The sequence below is a fragment of the Heteronotia binoei genome, chromosome 12 (genome assembly GCF_032191835.1).
Source record: "Heteronotia binoei isolate CCM8104 ecotype False Entrance Well chromosome 12, APGP_CSIRO_Hbin_v1, whole genome shotgun sequence".
Classification (NCBI taxonomy): domain Eukaryota; kingdom Metazoa; phylum Chordata; class Lepidosauria; order Squamata; family Gekkonidae; genus Heteronotia; species Heteronotia binoei.
Window position 1 is genome coordinate 63353092 of NC_083234.1, and position 12678 is coordinate 63365769.

The 12678-nt window shown below is 46.1% G+C and overlaps 1 protein-coding gene across 2 annotated transcripts in view; it reads left to right on the forward strand.

Moving 5' to 3' along the window:
- Window positions 1-903: 903 nt before the first annotated feature.
- TMEM268 (transmembrane protein 268) overlaps window positions 904-12678 on the forward strand; it is a 29872-nt gene continuing 18097 nt past the window's right edge. The window contains exons 1-3 of one of the 2 annotated variants that reach the window (XM_060251488.1): window positions 904-1116; window positions 6833-7028; window positions 10185-10294. In XM_060251488.1, the coding sequence (XP_060107471.1) occupies window positions 6920-7028; window positions 10185-10294 (219 nt within the window). In that variant the 5' untranslated portion in view covers window positions 904-1116; window positions 6833-6919. Of the gene's footprint in view, window positions 1117-6758; window positions 7029-10184; window positions 10295-12678 lie in introns of those variants that run through there. The other variant, XM_060251489.1, reaches the window with a different exon arrangement.

Below are 12678 nucleotides of genomic sequence, written 5' to 3' on the forward strand. Positions count from 1 at the left end.
GCTTTTTTTGAGCAGGAAAGCACAGGAATGCAGTTCCAGCCGGCTTGGTGTCAGGGGTGTGGCCTAACATGCTGGGCTTTTTCTTTCTTTCTTTCTTTTTCTCTCCCCGCCCCCAGTTCAATAGTTTTATTGAAAAATAAATCAATAGTTCTACAGAAAAGCCCTGCGCGAAACAATTGTGATGTCAGGGGGTGTGGTCTAATATGCAAATGAGTCCCTGCTGGGTTTTTATTTTTTCATTTCTCTCCCCCCCCAGTTCAACAGTTTTATTGAAAAATAAATAAATAGTTCTGCAAAAAGGCCCCTGCGTGAAACAATTGAGATGTCAGGGGGTGTGGCCTAATATGCAAATGAGTCCCTGCTGGGCTTTTTCTACCCAAAAAAAGCCCTGGGAACAGGTCATGGTCAGTGGTAAAATCTCTCTGGTACCTGTCATTACAATTTTTGGCGCACGTGGCCCGGCCGGACAATGTGACGTTTATGTCAGATTCGGCTGGTCCTCCAAACAAATGGATTCGAAACCTCTGGTTGCTACTTCCTTCCCTCATAATTTCTCTGAGAGAAACACCATCCTTGAAACAGGGTGAGGCAATCAAGGCCGAGTGAGGGAGTGGCAGAGGGGATTGATAAAGGTGACAAGCAGGCAGATGGACCGAAAATTAATCTTGGACTCTGTCGAATACCAACATCCTTACAGCTCTGAAGGAAAAATTCCATCTGTGTGAGGTATTTTGCGACTTGACAGGAGTTGCGTGCAAATAAAGGCGAGTGACAGCTGCAAAAAGAACCACTGGAGTTTAAAAGGCAGCCATGCCAAATGTTCACCCCCACCCTTACCCCTCCCACCCCGTGCCAGATTTTTACTCTTGCTCCTTTAACAGTGAGCTTCCTCTTCTTCAGGCCCAACATTTTTCATCCTCTACGTGATTCCTCTTCTGTTGCAACCGTTTCCGCTTTGGCTGGCTGGTGTTAATTACCAAGGCGAAGTGGGTCTAAATATTCTTTCTGCGAAAGGCAACAGTTAAACATCCCCCCCCACACAAAAAAAAGGAGTCGAAAGGAGCACATCTTTCGCAAACTCCCACCAACAATGGAATCTGAGAGTTTCACAAGCGGGTGAGTCTGGAAATGAAATGAGACGTCTAAAATGGTTAACGGAACACAAAGTAAAATAGTCTGAAAGGCACAAAAGGAAATACTTTGTGTGTATTTTTAACAGCCTGTAGGATTGCCAATCCTCAGTTGGGGGGCAGGGGATCCCTTGGTTTGGAGGCCCTCCTCCTGCTTCAGGATCATCAAAAAGTGTGTTTGTGAGGGGGTGGAATGTCCACCTGGCAGTCCATTATTCCCTGTGGAGACAGGGGCTCCCTATGGAGATCCGTGAGTATCTGGGGCTCTGGAGGGGCTGTAGTTTTAGGCAGAGGCACCATATTTTTAGCATAGCATCTGGTACCTCTTCTCAAAACACCCCCCAGGTTACAAAAAGATTGGGCCAGGGGGTCCAATTCTATGAGTCCCAAAAGAAGGTGCCCCTATCCTTCAGTATTTCCAAAGCGCGGTCCCTTTAAATGTGATGGCCAGAACTCCTTTTGAAGTTCAACCATGCTTGTCACAACCTTGCTCCCGGCTCCACCCCCAAAGTCTCCTGGCTCCACCCCCAAACTCCGCAGATATTTCGTGAGACGGACCTGGCAACCCTAAACCTGGGAAAATTGAAAGGGGCGTGCCGCCCTCCAGGTAGGTCTGGAGATTTCCTGAAATCCTCTGGAGAAACTGGCTGCTTTGTTGGAGGGTAGATTCTATGGCATTGTACCTTGCTGGGGATCCCTCTCCCCAAAAAAGCCTGTCCCCCCTGCTTCCTCACCCCAAAACTCCAGGTGACCCTGGAGCTGGCAGCACCAATTGAAGAGATGATTCCTTTTGAATAATCTGCTGCAATCTGGCCCAAGACTAGGCAGACCACAGTTCAAATCCCTTCCTTTCTGCCTGTTTGTCTCTCTGCCGGTCTGCCTAGTATAGTTTAATCGCAGCTGCATATTGTCACTGGGGTTCCCCTGTTAAAACTCAGCAGAGCCTGCCTGGTGTAATGCTCTGGGCTTATTTTTGTAGGAAAAGCCCAGCAAGAACTAATTTGTATATTAGGCCACACCCCCTGACAGCACCATTGTTTCACACAAGGCTTTTTTGTAGGGAAAGCTCAGCAGGAACCTATTTGCATATTAAGCCACACTCCCTGGCACCAAGCCAGCTAGAACTACGTTCCTGTGCATTCCTGCTCAAAAACTGTCCTGGTAATGCTTAAGAGTGATCAGACTTGGGTCGAGGAAAGAGGAGTTGAAGCATGCCTGGTGATCTCAAACCAGTCATTTTTGTCAGCCTAACCCACCTTACAGGGTCATTGTGTGCAGTGTTCCCTCTGAACTGAGCTAATGTGAGCAAGCTCACAGTTTTTTAGCCTCCAGTTCACATATATTTGTCTTAGCTCAGGGAAAACGGCCCCAAAGCAAACTAATTTATGCAGGAGCTCACAACTTGAATGCCAGTAGCTCACAAAGTAGAATTTTTGCTCACAAGACTCTGCAGCTTACGGGGAGCATTGCTTGTGTGAAGCTAAAATGGAGGAGATGAGAATCATCTTAGCCATAGATTGGGGGAAAGACGGAGCAGAAATAGCTAAATAAATGCATTCCAGACATATCATTGGGCTCTATAAAGCAGTTCTCGGAAGCTGGTGTTCCAGTCTGGATTGGGGCCACAGCATTAGAAAAGAGGGGATCAACTCTGCTCTTCTTCCCTCTGCTGTTTCCCCAGACTGAAATGCCTTCATTCCTGGGGTTGCCAGCTTGAGGTTGGGAAATTCCTGGAGATTTGGGAGGTGGAGCCTGGGCAGGGAGAGATTCAGGAGGAGAGTGACCTTATGGGGTATCATGCCATAAACTCCACCCTCCAAAGCAGTCATGTGCTCCAGGGAAACTGACCTCTGCTGTCTGGAGATCAGTTGGAATTAGGGTTGCCAGGCTCTATCTTGTCTCCGGCTGGGAGCTTTGGGGAGCGTTCCAGGAGGGGAAGGAGACATCCCCAAGGTGATGACATCATGCATAAGTGCATCATGCAGCCCCTTGGGAGGCACTGGCAGTGACTGCTTGCAAAAACCATATTGCTTTAAATTATTTTTTGCAAATGCATCTGAACTCCAAGCAGCAGATTCGCCACTTGGAGTTTGGGCATGTGACCAGTGGCCTCCCCTCTCCTTCCCTTCCTGCAAGATTTAAAGGGCCCTCCAGCTGCAAGGCCCTTTAAATCTAATGAGAGGGAGAGGGGTGAGCAGGAGCCTGTGGAATCATGGCTCGCCCACTCCCACCTGGGGACTGGCAAGCCTAGTTGTAGTCCTGAGAGATTGCCAGACCCTGCTTAGAGGTTAGGAACTGACTCCTTCCCAAGTTGCTTTAAGCCCCCATAAAGAAAGAAGCCAAGTGCACTTGACTGAGTTCTTCCCCTTTTAGGATTGAAAGCGGCCCAGAGAGTTATTTCCTATTGGGGAAATAACCTTGAAAAGATAACCCAAGCCTTGGCCAACATCTTTGATACAGATCGGGGCTTCCTTTTGGGTGCATTTTTAGAGTGGGGGAAAAAAAACCCTCTGGAGTTCCAGTCCAGGATTGTGCAAGATTCAGCCATGAACGCTTGCGGCCGAGGCCACATTAGGTGCCAAAACTCTGTTGCCCTGTTAATTCCAGCTTCACTTTCTAGCTGCTTCTGCTCAGGCATTTAACCTTCCTGTTGGTTTGAGAATGCGGAAATGCCTTTGATGGCAAACTGTGGAATGAAGCATTGGCTGTTTGTTTAGATTGCTAATGCCAAACAAGAGCTGGCAGGTGAGCAGAACGATGATGTTACCAAGCTCTCTCTCCGTATTTCCTTCAGTCCATTCTGGTACTTGTAGAGGGATCACTTAAGAGCAACCAGCATCTTACAGTGGAGGAAGCCAGTCCTTGGTATGTTGGGCAGTGCAGTGCCAATCCCTACTTGGCCATGAAGTGCAAATCCCTGGTGCAAATACCTACTTACAGCTGGGAATTCCTGACTCCTGAGACAGGTGAACAGGGACCTCAGTGGGGTACAATGCAATAGACTCCACCCTCTCAAGCATCCATTTTCTCCAGAGAAAGTGAACGCTGTAGTCTGGAGATGAGCTGTAATTCCTGACTGGAAGCTGGGTTCAGGTAGCTGGCTCAAGGTTGACTCAGCTTTCCATCCTTCTGAGGTTGGTAAAATGAGTACCCAGCTTGCTGGGGGGAAAGTGTAGATGACTGGGGAAGGCAATGGCAAAGCACCCTGTAAAAAGTCTGCCATGAAAACGTCATGATGCAATGTCACCCCAGAGTCGGAAACTGAGAAGCTTGTAGTCAGCAAGTAGAAATCCTTGCACCTGTATAAACCCTGTGCTGCATTCAAGCGTTGGTTCTGTAGTTTTTTGTTTGCATTGCATGTGTTTCTTGTGGGATATTTAAAATACAATTTATATCCATACTATATACAAAGACATTTTTCACTGAAGAATTCCTGCATTCCAATGTGTTGACATTTCTGACATATTATTGTACTCTTCATTCCAGTATGTTGACACACAATTTTTTTTTTTGGGGGGGGGGGGGTGGGTGGGATCATTTTTGAGCAGGAGAAAACAGAAAATGGTGCAGATTTTTTTAACAAAACTCCTGCTGTTTTGATCTGTACAAGTGGAAAGCAAAATGGAAACCAGAATTTTGGGCTGAAATAGCAGCAAGGCCACACAATTCCAAATCAGCTCAAGTTGTTATGAGGAGAAAACAGAGAAGGACTGGGGATTCTGCCTTATACTTTTTAGATGAAAGCTGAGGTTAAAAATGTTGTAGGTCTGGGGTTTACCCGGGGCTTTTTTGTAGCAGGAACTCCTTTGCTTATTAGGCCACACACCGCTGATGTAGCCAATCCTCCAAGAGCTTACGGGATCTCCTTACAGGGTCCACCGTAAGCTCTTGAAGGATTGGCTACATCAGCGATGTGTGGCCTAATATGCAAAGGAGCTCCTGTTGCAAAAAAAAAAAAAAGCCTTGGGTGTACCCTACCTTTTGATCCTGTGGGCACCTTTGGAATTCTGACATGGCGTGACAGGTATGGCCACAAAATGGCTTCCATAGGAGGAGGAGCCTAGGGTTGCCAAGTCCGACACAAGAAATATTTGGGGGTGGAGCCAGGATCAAGGGTGTGGCAAGCACAATTGAACTCTGAAGGGAGTTCTGGCCATCACATTTAAAGGGACCACACTCCTTTTAAATGCCTTCGCTCTATATAGAATAATGAAGGATATGGGCACCTTCTTTGGGGGCTTACAGAATTGGACCCCCTGGTCCAATCTTTTTGAAACTTGGGGGGTGGGTGGGTTGAGGAGAGGCAACAGATGCTGTGCTGAAAATTTGGTGCCTCAACCTCAAAAAAACAGCCTCCCCCAGAGTCCCCGATACCCACAGATCAATTTTTCATTAAACCCTATGGGAATCTATCTTTATAGGGAATAATGGAGTGCCCTGCAGATATTTCCAACACCACCCCCCTGCTTTCTGATGACTCTGAAGCAGGAGGAAGGCCTCTAAACTGGGGGATCCCCTGACCACCCCCCCCGCCCCGGGGGGAGCCAGACACAAAATGACCACTGTAGCTTACCTTCCCCCACACAGTGAAGATCCTTGTTCTTTAGCGGCACCTGCTGCCAAAGCAATTATTGTAAAACAAATCTGCACAGACAATCAAATCTCTAGTGGCCACTCAGAAGCCCTGCTGGACAAAAGCCCCGCCTGGCCCCGCCTACTTCTAAAAACATTTGGAGGGTGCTTGGAAAGGTGTCAGCATGTTGGGGATCCCTGCTGTTGAGAGGCCACAAGACTGTGATCCCCTGCAGAACCAAATTAAACCCTATGGAGGCCCCTAGGCAGTTGAAATCTCGGGGGACTCTTGCAAATGATCTCAGAGTCAGAGCACCCGCCCTGCTGCCCATGGGCCCTGCTGCAGCCTGCAGGCACCTGCATAAAAGCCCCTTTTACTAAGCTGTGGGGGAGAGGCAGAGAGAGGCAAACTTGGCGACGACACAACCAGCAGCTGCACGAGGCAAGTCGGGCAAAGAGTAGCTCAGTTGCTGGCTGTGCGTGGAGGCTGGGAGGGCTGCCTCCACGCAAGTGGGGGAAAACGGGGGGGGGGGGGGAGGGAAGCTGCTCAGGGCTCCTAAAGGCATGGGGGCCCATAGGCCAGTGACTACTTGGCCTAATTGTTAACCCAGCCCTGATCCCTTGCCCCAAAGAACAACCAGAGCAAACTCAGTCAATGAACAGCTGCGGAGAAAAGACTAGAGCTGCCAAGTCTGTGTTAGAAAATATCTGGAGACTTTGGGAGTGGAGCTGGGAGAAGGCAGGGTTTGGGGAGGGGCGGAGGCTGGCAACCCTATGAAAAGATACCAAAGGAACAGGAAAAACCTCACCTGTTTGGAAATCGGCTTGAATTTTCCAAAGTTGGCAGTCCTGAGGCCTATCTTGCATACATCAGTGGGCACCCAGCCAGATTTTGCCCCACCCATTGCTGGTCTGAACATAACATTGCTTCAAAGAATTGACTCAAAGAGGCTGCGTGGCGAGGAAAAGAAGAAGAGAAACACACTGGCAGAGCTCTTGGATGGGGCTGCCAAAGAACCCTGATTTACCTGGGCTTCCTTGTGTTCGGGGCTTTCTGCCATTTCTGACTTCAGCTCATCGCTTCTGGGATGGGGAGGAAGTGACACAATTGGCTTTCTTTCTTTTTTCAGAAGCGCAGAGTAAGGAGATGCAATCGCTGAAGGTTGGATCTACCTCCGTACGGTAACAGGCGTTTTGAAGCAAAACTTGGAATCGCTATGGCCCCTGGCAAAAATCAAACTGCGACGGACAAAAAAGACGAACTGTCTTTCTCAGTATCATACTGCTGGAGTCAAGGAGAGGAACACTCAGCTCACAGGAGGGAAGGTAAAGTGAATAACTTGCTCTGCCGGTTATCAGGTGGGAAAAAATAATAAACCAAAAGGTGAAACTGAGCTGAGAGAGACCCATTTTCCTCATCACAGCAAATCGTTGGAGCTGGCACAGGAGATTTAGAAAATGACACCTGGAGTAGAGTATGGATGTTTTTACCCTGACAGTTTGTGACTCTCTATCACCGCATTGGAAACTCACCTTTTACGTTACCTAACGTTCTCACAACTGTTTTGCATTGTTGGTGCCCGAAGAATCTACATTTGTTTCGGTGAGATGAATTCTGGCGCTGCTGCAGCAATGTTTTTCTCAAAACTAGTTTTGATCCAGTCATTTCTCTAGAGGCGTTTCAAACTTGTATTGTAGAAGTTTTCACGCGTTTTAAAAGACTCCTCCAAAAGCCACATGGCGCAGTAATTTGCATGAGAACTGGCAGCACTTGAAATTTTTACGTATCATTGCTTGCCTCATCTTGTAATTGAAATTTGTATTGTTTTTGCAGTGTTGACACGGTTTCCGAGAAATCGTATTCATTTAACTAAGCACTGGTATTCCATCTGCCTTATAATCAGAGACCTCCCCCCCACCCCACAAACTGAAATGCTTTCAGCAGGAAATATAGAAGTTTGGCTATGCAAAATGAGCAAGCAACTCCACCGATGTAAAAGGAAAATAATTAAAGTGGAATGGTGGCAGGTGATTTGAAGACTCTAAAACTCTGGATCAAACTGAATGTAAAAACACCCAACATGGAGACAGAAAATGTTGTTTCTCTTCCCAGTGGCACTCAGTGTAAGGGCAGGACATTCATGATAGGAGAGGCAGAACTTCTTTAAGCAACACCAGGTGATGGAGTTGGCTGCTGCAGAGGTGGTTACTGTAGAGATTGGGTTAGATGGCCTTTAAAAGCAAATCCAGAGAGAAGAGGTCTATCAATAGTTATGAGCTATTGTAGTGGAACCTCCCTGTTTAGTGACCGTGTCCCTCTGAATATGAGTGGGGAGCACAAAAGCAAGGAAGGGACATTGTCTTCTGTTTTGCGGCTTCCTGCGGGGAATCTTGTTGACCACAATCAGAAGCTATGGAATGCTGGACTGGATGGAACCTAGACAAGATCTTATGGTCTTCTGCAGGGCTTTTTTTTTGCCAAAAAAGCCCAGCAGGAACTCATTTGCATATTAGGCCACATCCCCGGACATCACCATTGTTTCTCACAGGGCTTTTTGGGTAGAAAAAGCCCAGCTGGAACTTATTAACATATTAGGCCACACCCCCTGATGCCAAGTCAGCCAGAACTGCATTTCTGTGCATTCCTGCTTTTTTTAAAAAAAGCCCTCCTGTTCTGACAGTGTGCTTATTTTATATTTGTTTTACATTTCACTATATTTCCTTTGAGCCAAGTAGCAGATTTCAATAGGGAATTTTCATTCTTTTTTTTAAGGGAGAGATGTTAATGGGAGCCACGTGGCCAGGCCGAATGTCATACTTTGGTGTGAAGGACCAAGAAGAAGTGTTCTCCCAAATGTATTATTTAGGCAATTGACATCCTGCCTTTCCTTTTTTCTGAAAGAGTACCCAAGGTGGCTTATAATTGTGAATAATAGAAGCAATATTGTCAGATCACACTGATAAAGTTGCAGTATAAAATAAATAGCCATAGTAGTTGGCACCAAAAACAAGCCAAACACAACCTAGCAAAACCAAAACTCTGTACAAAAAGCCCTTCGAGGAAGGAGGGAGCCAATGTATAGATTGCTTTTCTTGCTGAATCAGGGGTGGGCAAAACTGAACATAATACGGTAGTTCCAGCATGGCAGATGCCTATCAAGGCTTAAATGCTGCCCTTTACAACCCCAAATTACTACCGTTCTCTTGGAGCACATGGATCCATCTTACTTTGGTCCAGGGGCCATTTCATAGAGCTCTGCATAACTCATTTGCATTTGCCAACACACCCCTGACATCACCAGAAGGTGTACTAAATTATATCAGCTCAGCATCTATCTTAAAATGCTTCTTGAATGATAACTGTCATCATAAAACTTTTCTCCCATCATAATTCTTAAATTACTTTCTCCTATGTGTCCACAGTGGCATGAGGAAGATTTCCATCTGTCTGCTTTATATGTTTTGGTTATTTTCTCTTTTTTGTGGGGGTGGGGTGGGGTGGGGATATTAGACTGTCAAATCTTAGAGTTCAGCAAAATTCTCACAGGGGGTTTGAACAATGGAGCCCTGAAGCAAGTATTCTTTGGGGGGTGGGTAAGAAAGACCACAATAAAATTTAGAGGTTCTGGAGCTCTGCTCCTATGAGTTCCTGCCCAAAATGAGGCCAGCTTTGGCCAGTGATTACTGTCTGAGAAGGAACTGATTATTTTTTTTAAAAAAAAATCTCAGATAATTTGTGGTGAAAAATGTGGGCCTTTCTATGCTTTTCCTGAGGTAAATTGTAAAAGCCAGGGGAGATCAACTTCTCCCCATCAACACCACCCCTGATAGTCCCTTCAGAACAAATTTCCCCTTCCAAAAATGTGGAGGAGAGCTGTCCGTAACTGACCTAGATTCTTCTGAGTATGCAAGGCCAGCTTTTCCTGACAGGATTATTGGGATTTGTAGTTTTCTATTCCCCCCAGTTCACAGTGGTGGCTACTGTGAGCCAGGCCTGAGCTCAAAGTCAGAGTTCTAAAACTGTGGGAGTTAATAGTTGGGGAAGTATCTTTCAGTGGGCTAGATTTGGTTCAAGAAGCTTAACAGTGTGAGAGGTGTGGTGACTGGACATGGATCACTGGAATCCCTTGTCCCCTTTTGGGCCATGAAGCTCAGTGGTTGTCCATGGGCTGGTCACTTTTGCCTAACCTACATCACAAAGTTATCAAAAGGGGGAAACAACAACAAATGGATACCACTCTGAACTCCTTGGAAGTAAGATGGGGTAGAAATGTATGAAGTGAGGACATGAGGGGAGGAATACCCAGTATAATAACAAGCCCTGTCAGGGACCAGTGAGCCAACTGAACTAATCAGCATGATAGCAATCAGGTTTTTTTTCTTCCCTCATGGGAGGATTAAATCCTCCACCTACACTGGGCTATGAGACATTGACTACTCCTCTTATCTTGATGCTGAGTCTTCTCTACTGATGCTTTCCAGAACTTCTCAACGGCCAAGTCCTCACGGTCCTGTCTGCTCGCAAGGCCTGCTCGCCTGCCCGTTTTGATATGAATCTTTGTGCAGCGAGACTGAAGAGCTTGGGAATCCAGGTGAGGTTCCACGCCTTGGTGAATACCTGCGGAGCAGATGCTTGGCTGTTTTCCTAATGCTGTCTGATGCAATGCCATGTGCTTATCTAGCCTCTATGCCTGGAGAAATCGGGATCAACCAGATTGGAGTGCAGGAGTAGTCATTTTGCGTGGGCTGACTACTTTTAGAGTTGCAGCCGCTTCCCTCTTGCTGGCTGTCATCCAGCACAGAATGATTTCTGCAAATTTATGTGCGCCAGAGCTGGATTGTGGTAATTGAATCTAGCGCAGAATGATCCAGTGTGGAGCCATCTCTTTTGCATGCAGCTCATACTTACCCATGAGATCCAGGAGTCAGATCCACTTACGCTAACTTAATCCACTGCTAAAGATAATGTATTGCTTACTGCTGTTGTTGTGATGTTATCAGATAGCTTTTAGTTTGAATTGGCTAATTGAGTGGCATTATTTCATTAGACTGGATCTTACCATCTCATCAACTCAATCTTACTTTGGTCTCCTCCTTGCTGCTGTCTACCTCCCATCCCTTTGGGTGGGCTTGTTCTCTCTCCAAAGGGAAAGATTGTAAGATTCTACCCATTGTTGTTTTTTTCACCTTGGGAATAAAGAGAGTTTTAGTCTCTTCCCCTGTCCCTGACCAACTCACTAGACAGAAAATAAAGTATAAATGCCTTTCTCCATGTTGCATCATGATCACTGAGTTTGGCAATACGAGATGACTGTAGTATGAAACTCAACAGCCACAATCCAACACAGAATTAGTGTTTCTTATTCTTCGTTGTCATCTTAGTATCTATATATTTAATTTTGAAATTGGGGTGTAGTTCAAAAGATCCACACAATGGGGCTAGGGCTGACAATGGAGATTTTTGTACAAATATAAAGGAAATTTTAGGTTTGCAGGAAAAAAATCTGAAATTAATACACGTGTGCATTCTCTCTCTCTCTCTCTCTCTCACGCACACACACACACACACACAAACATGAGATTAACTCCCCCATCATAGAAAAAGTGGTTTGGATTCAGCCAGTGTTTTTTTTTTTGCTTAATGTCAACCAATTCCATTTCGTACTATAGTCCCCGCCCCATAAAGCTTTTGACCATGAAGGTACCATAATCCCCAGCATGGTTTTTCTGGAGGTCAAATGGGACCCCATCTTTCCTTTTTCACCAGGCAAAAAACTGGCTGGATCCAACCAAATGTCTTCTGGTTAGTGAGAATACTACAGAGATCTCTGTGGCCATTTGGGAGGTTGCTAAGAAATGACTTCCATGTTTTGGTTAGTGTCCGGAGAGAGACTGGAAAGGATTTTTTAAAGGAGGAAAAAAAGGAAGGAAGCAAGTAAAGGGGAGAGGAGGGAGGTAAAGCTGAAAGGGGAAGCAGAAAAAAGATAGGTGGGTGGAATAGAAGAAAAGGGGAGAGGCTGCAGGGGGAAAGGAGTGAAAGCTGAAGATGGGGGTATAGGTAAAGGTAATTATGTAAAAATGTAGATGAATCAGAAATGCAAATCTAGCAGAGAAAGAGAGATAAGGACGCAGGAACAGGAGAGAGACTGGGGAAAGGGAGCTGCCAGGATGGGGGAAAGAGGAAAAATAGATATAGTGGAGAAGGGGATATGAGGGAAAAGAAATCCCCCATAAGCCAGCACAGGTCTCCCACTTGTATTGACTGTTTCTCTGAGTACAAGAAGACAGGTCCTTGCTCTGAGGAGCTTACAGTTTGGCCTCCTGGAGACAAGAAAGAGAAGGGAGGCAGGGAGGTGGAGACAAATAGAAGAGGAATATTCATTCATTCCATGGCATGCACTTCGGCTTAGATCAGTGCTTAAGGAAAGAGGCTTCATTAAAAAAGAAGGCGTGCCTGGGGAGGATACCTAGCTCAGTACTTCAGACCCTGGCACCTTCAGTTAAAGGATCTGAATTAGCTAAGCTGGGGAAGATGCTTCTCTTCCTGAGATTTGGAAAAGTCTCTGCTGACCAAAAGAAATGGAGCTAGGTGGAACGGAGGTCACTCTGAATCCATACAAGGCTTCTTCATGTGTGTTCAACTAGCTTTTTTTTTAAAAATAGAATGCTTATACCCAGGTCTCAGATTCAGCAGGAGCTCACAGGAGCGCAGCTACTGAATCTTTCTGACGGTTTCCCCTGTTTGGTGTAGTGGTTAGGTGTGTGGATTTTATCCGGGAGAACTGGGTCAGCCATAGCTCTCATAGGAGTTGTTCTTGAAAGGGCAGCTTCTGGGAGAGCTCTCTCAGCCCCAACTATCTCACAGGGTGTCTGTTGTGGAGGGAAAGGAGATTGTGACCACTCTATGAAATTCATAGTATAGGACGGGATATAAATCCAATATCATCATCATCGTCTTCTTCTTCCCCACCTACCT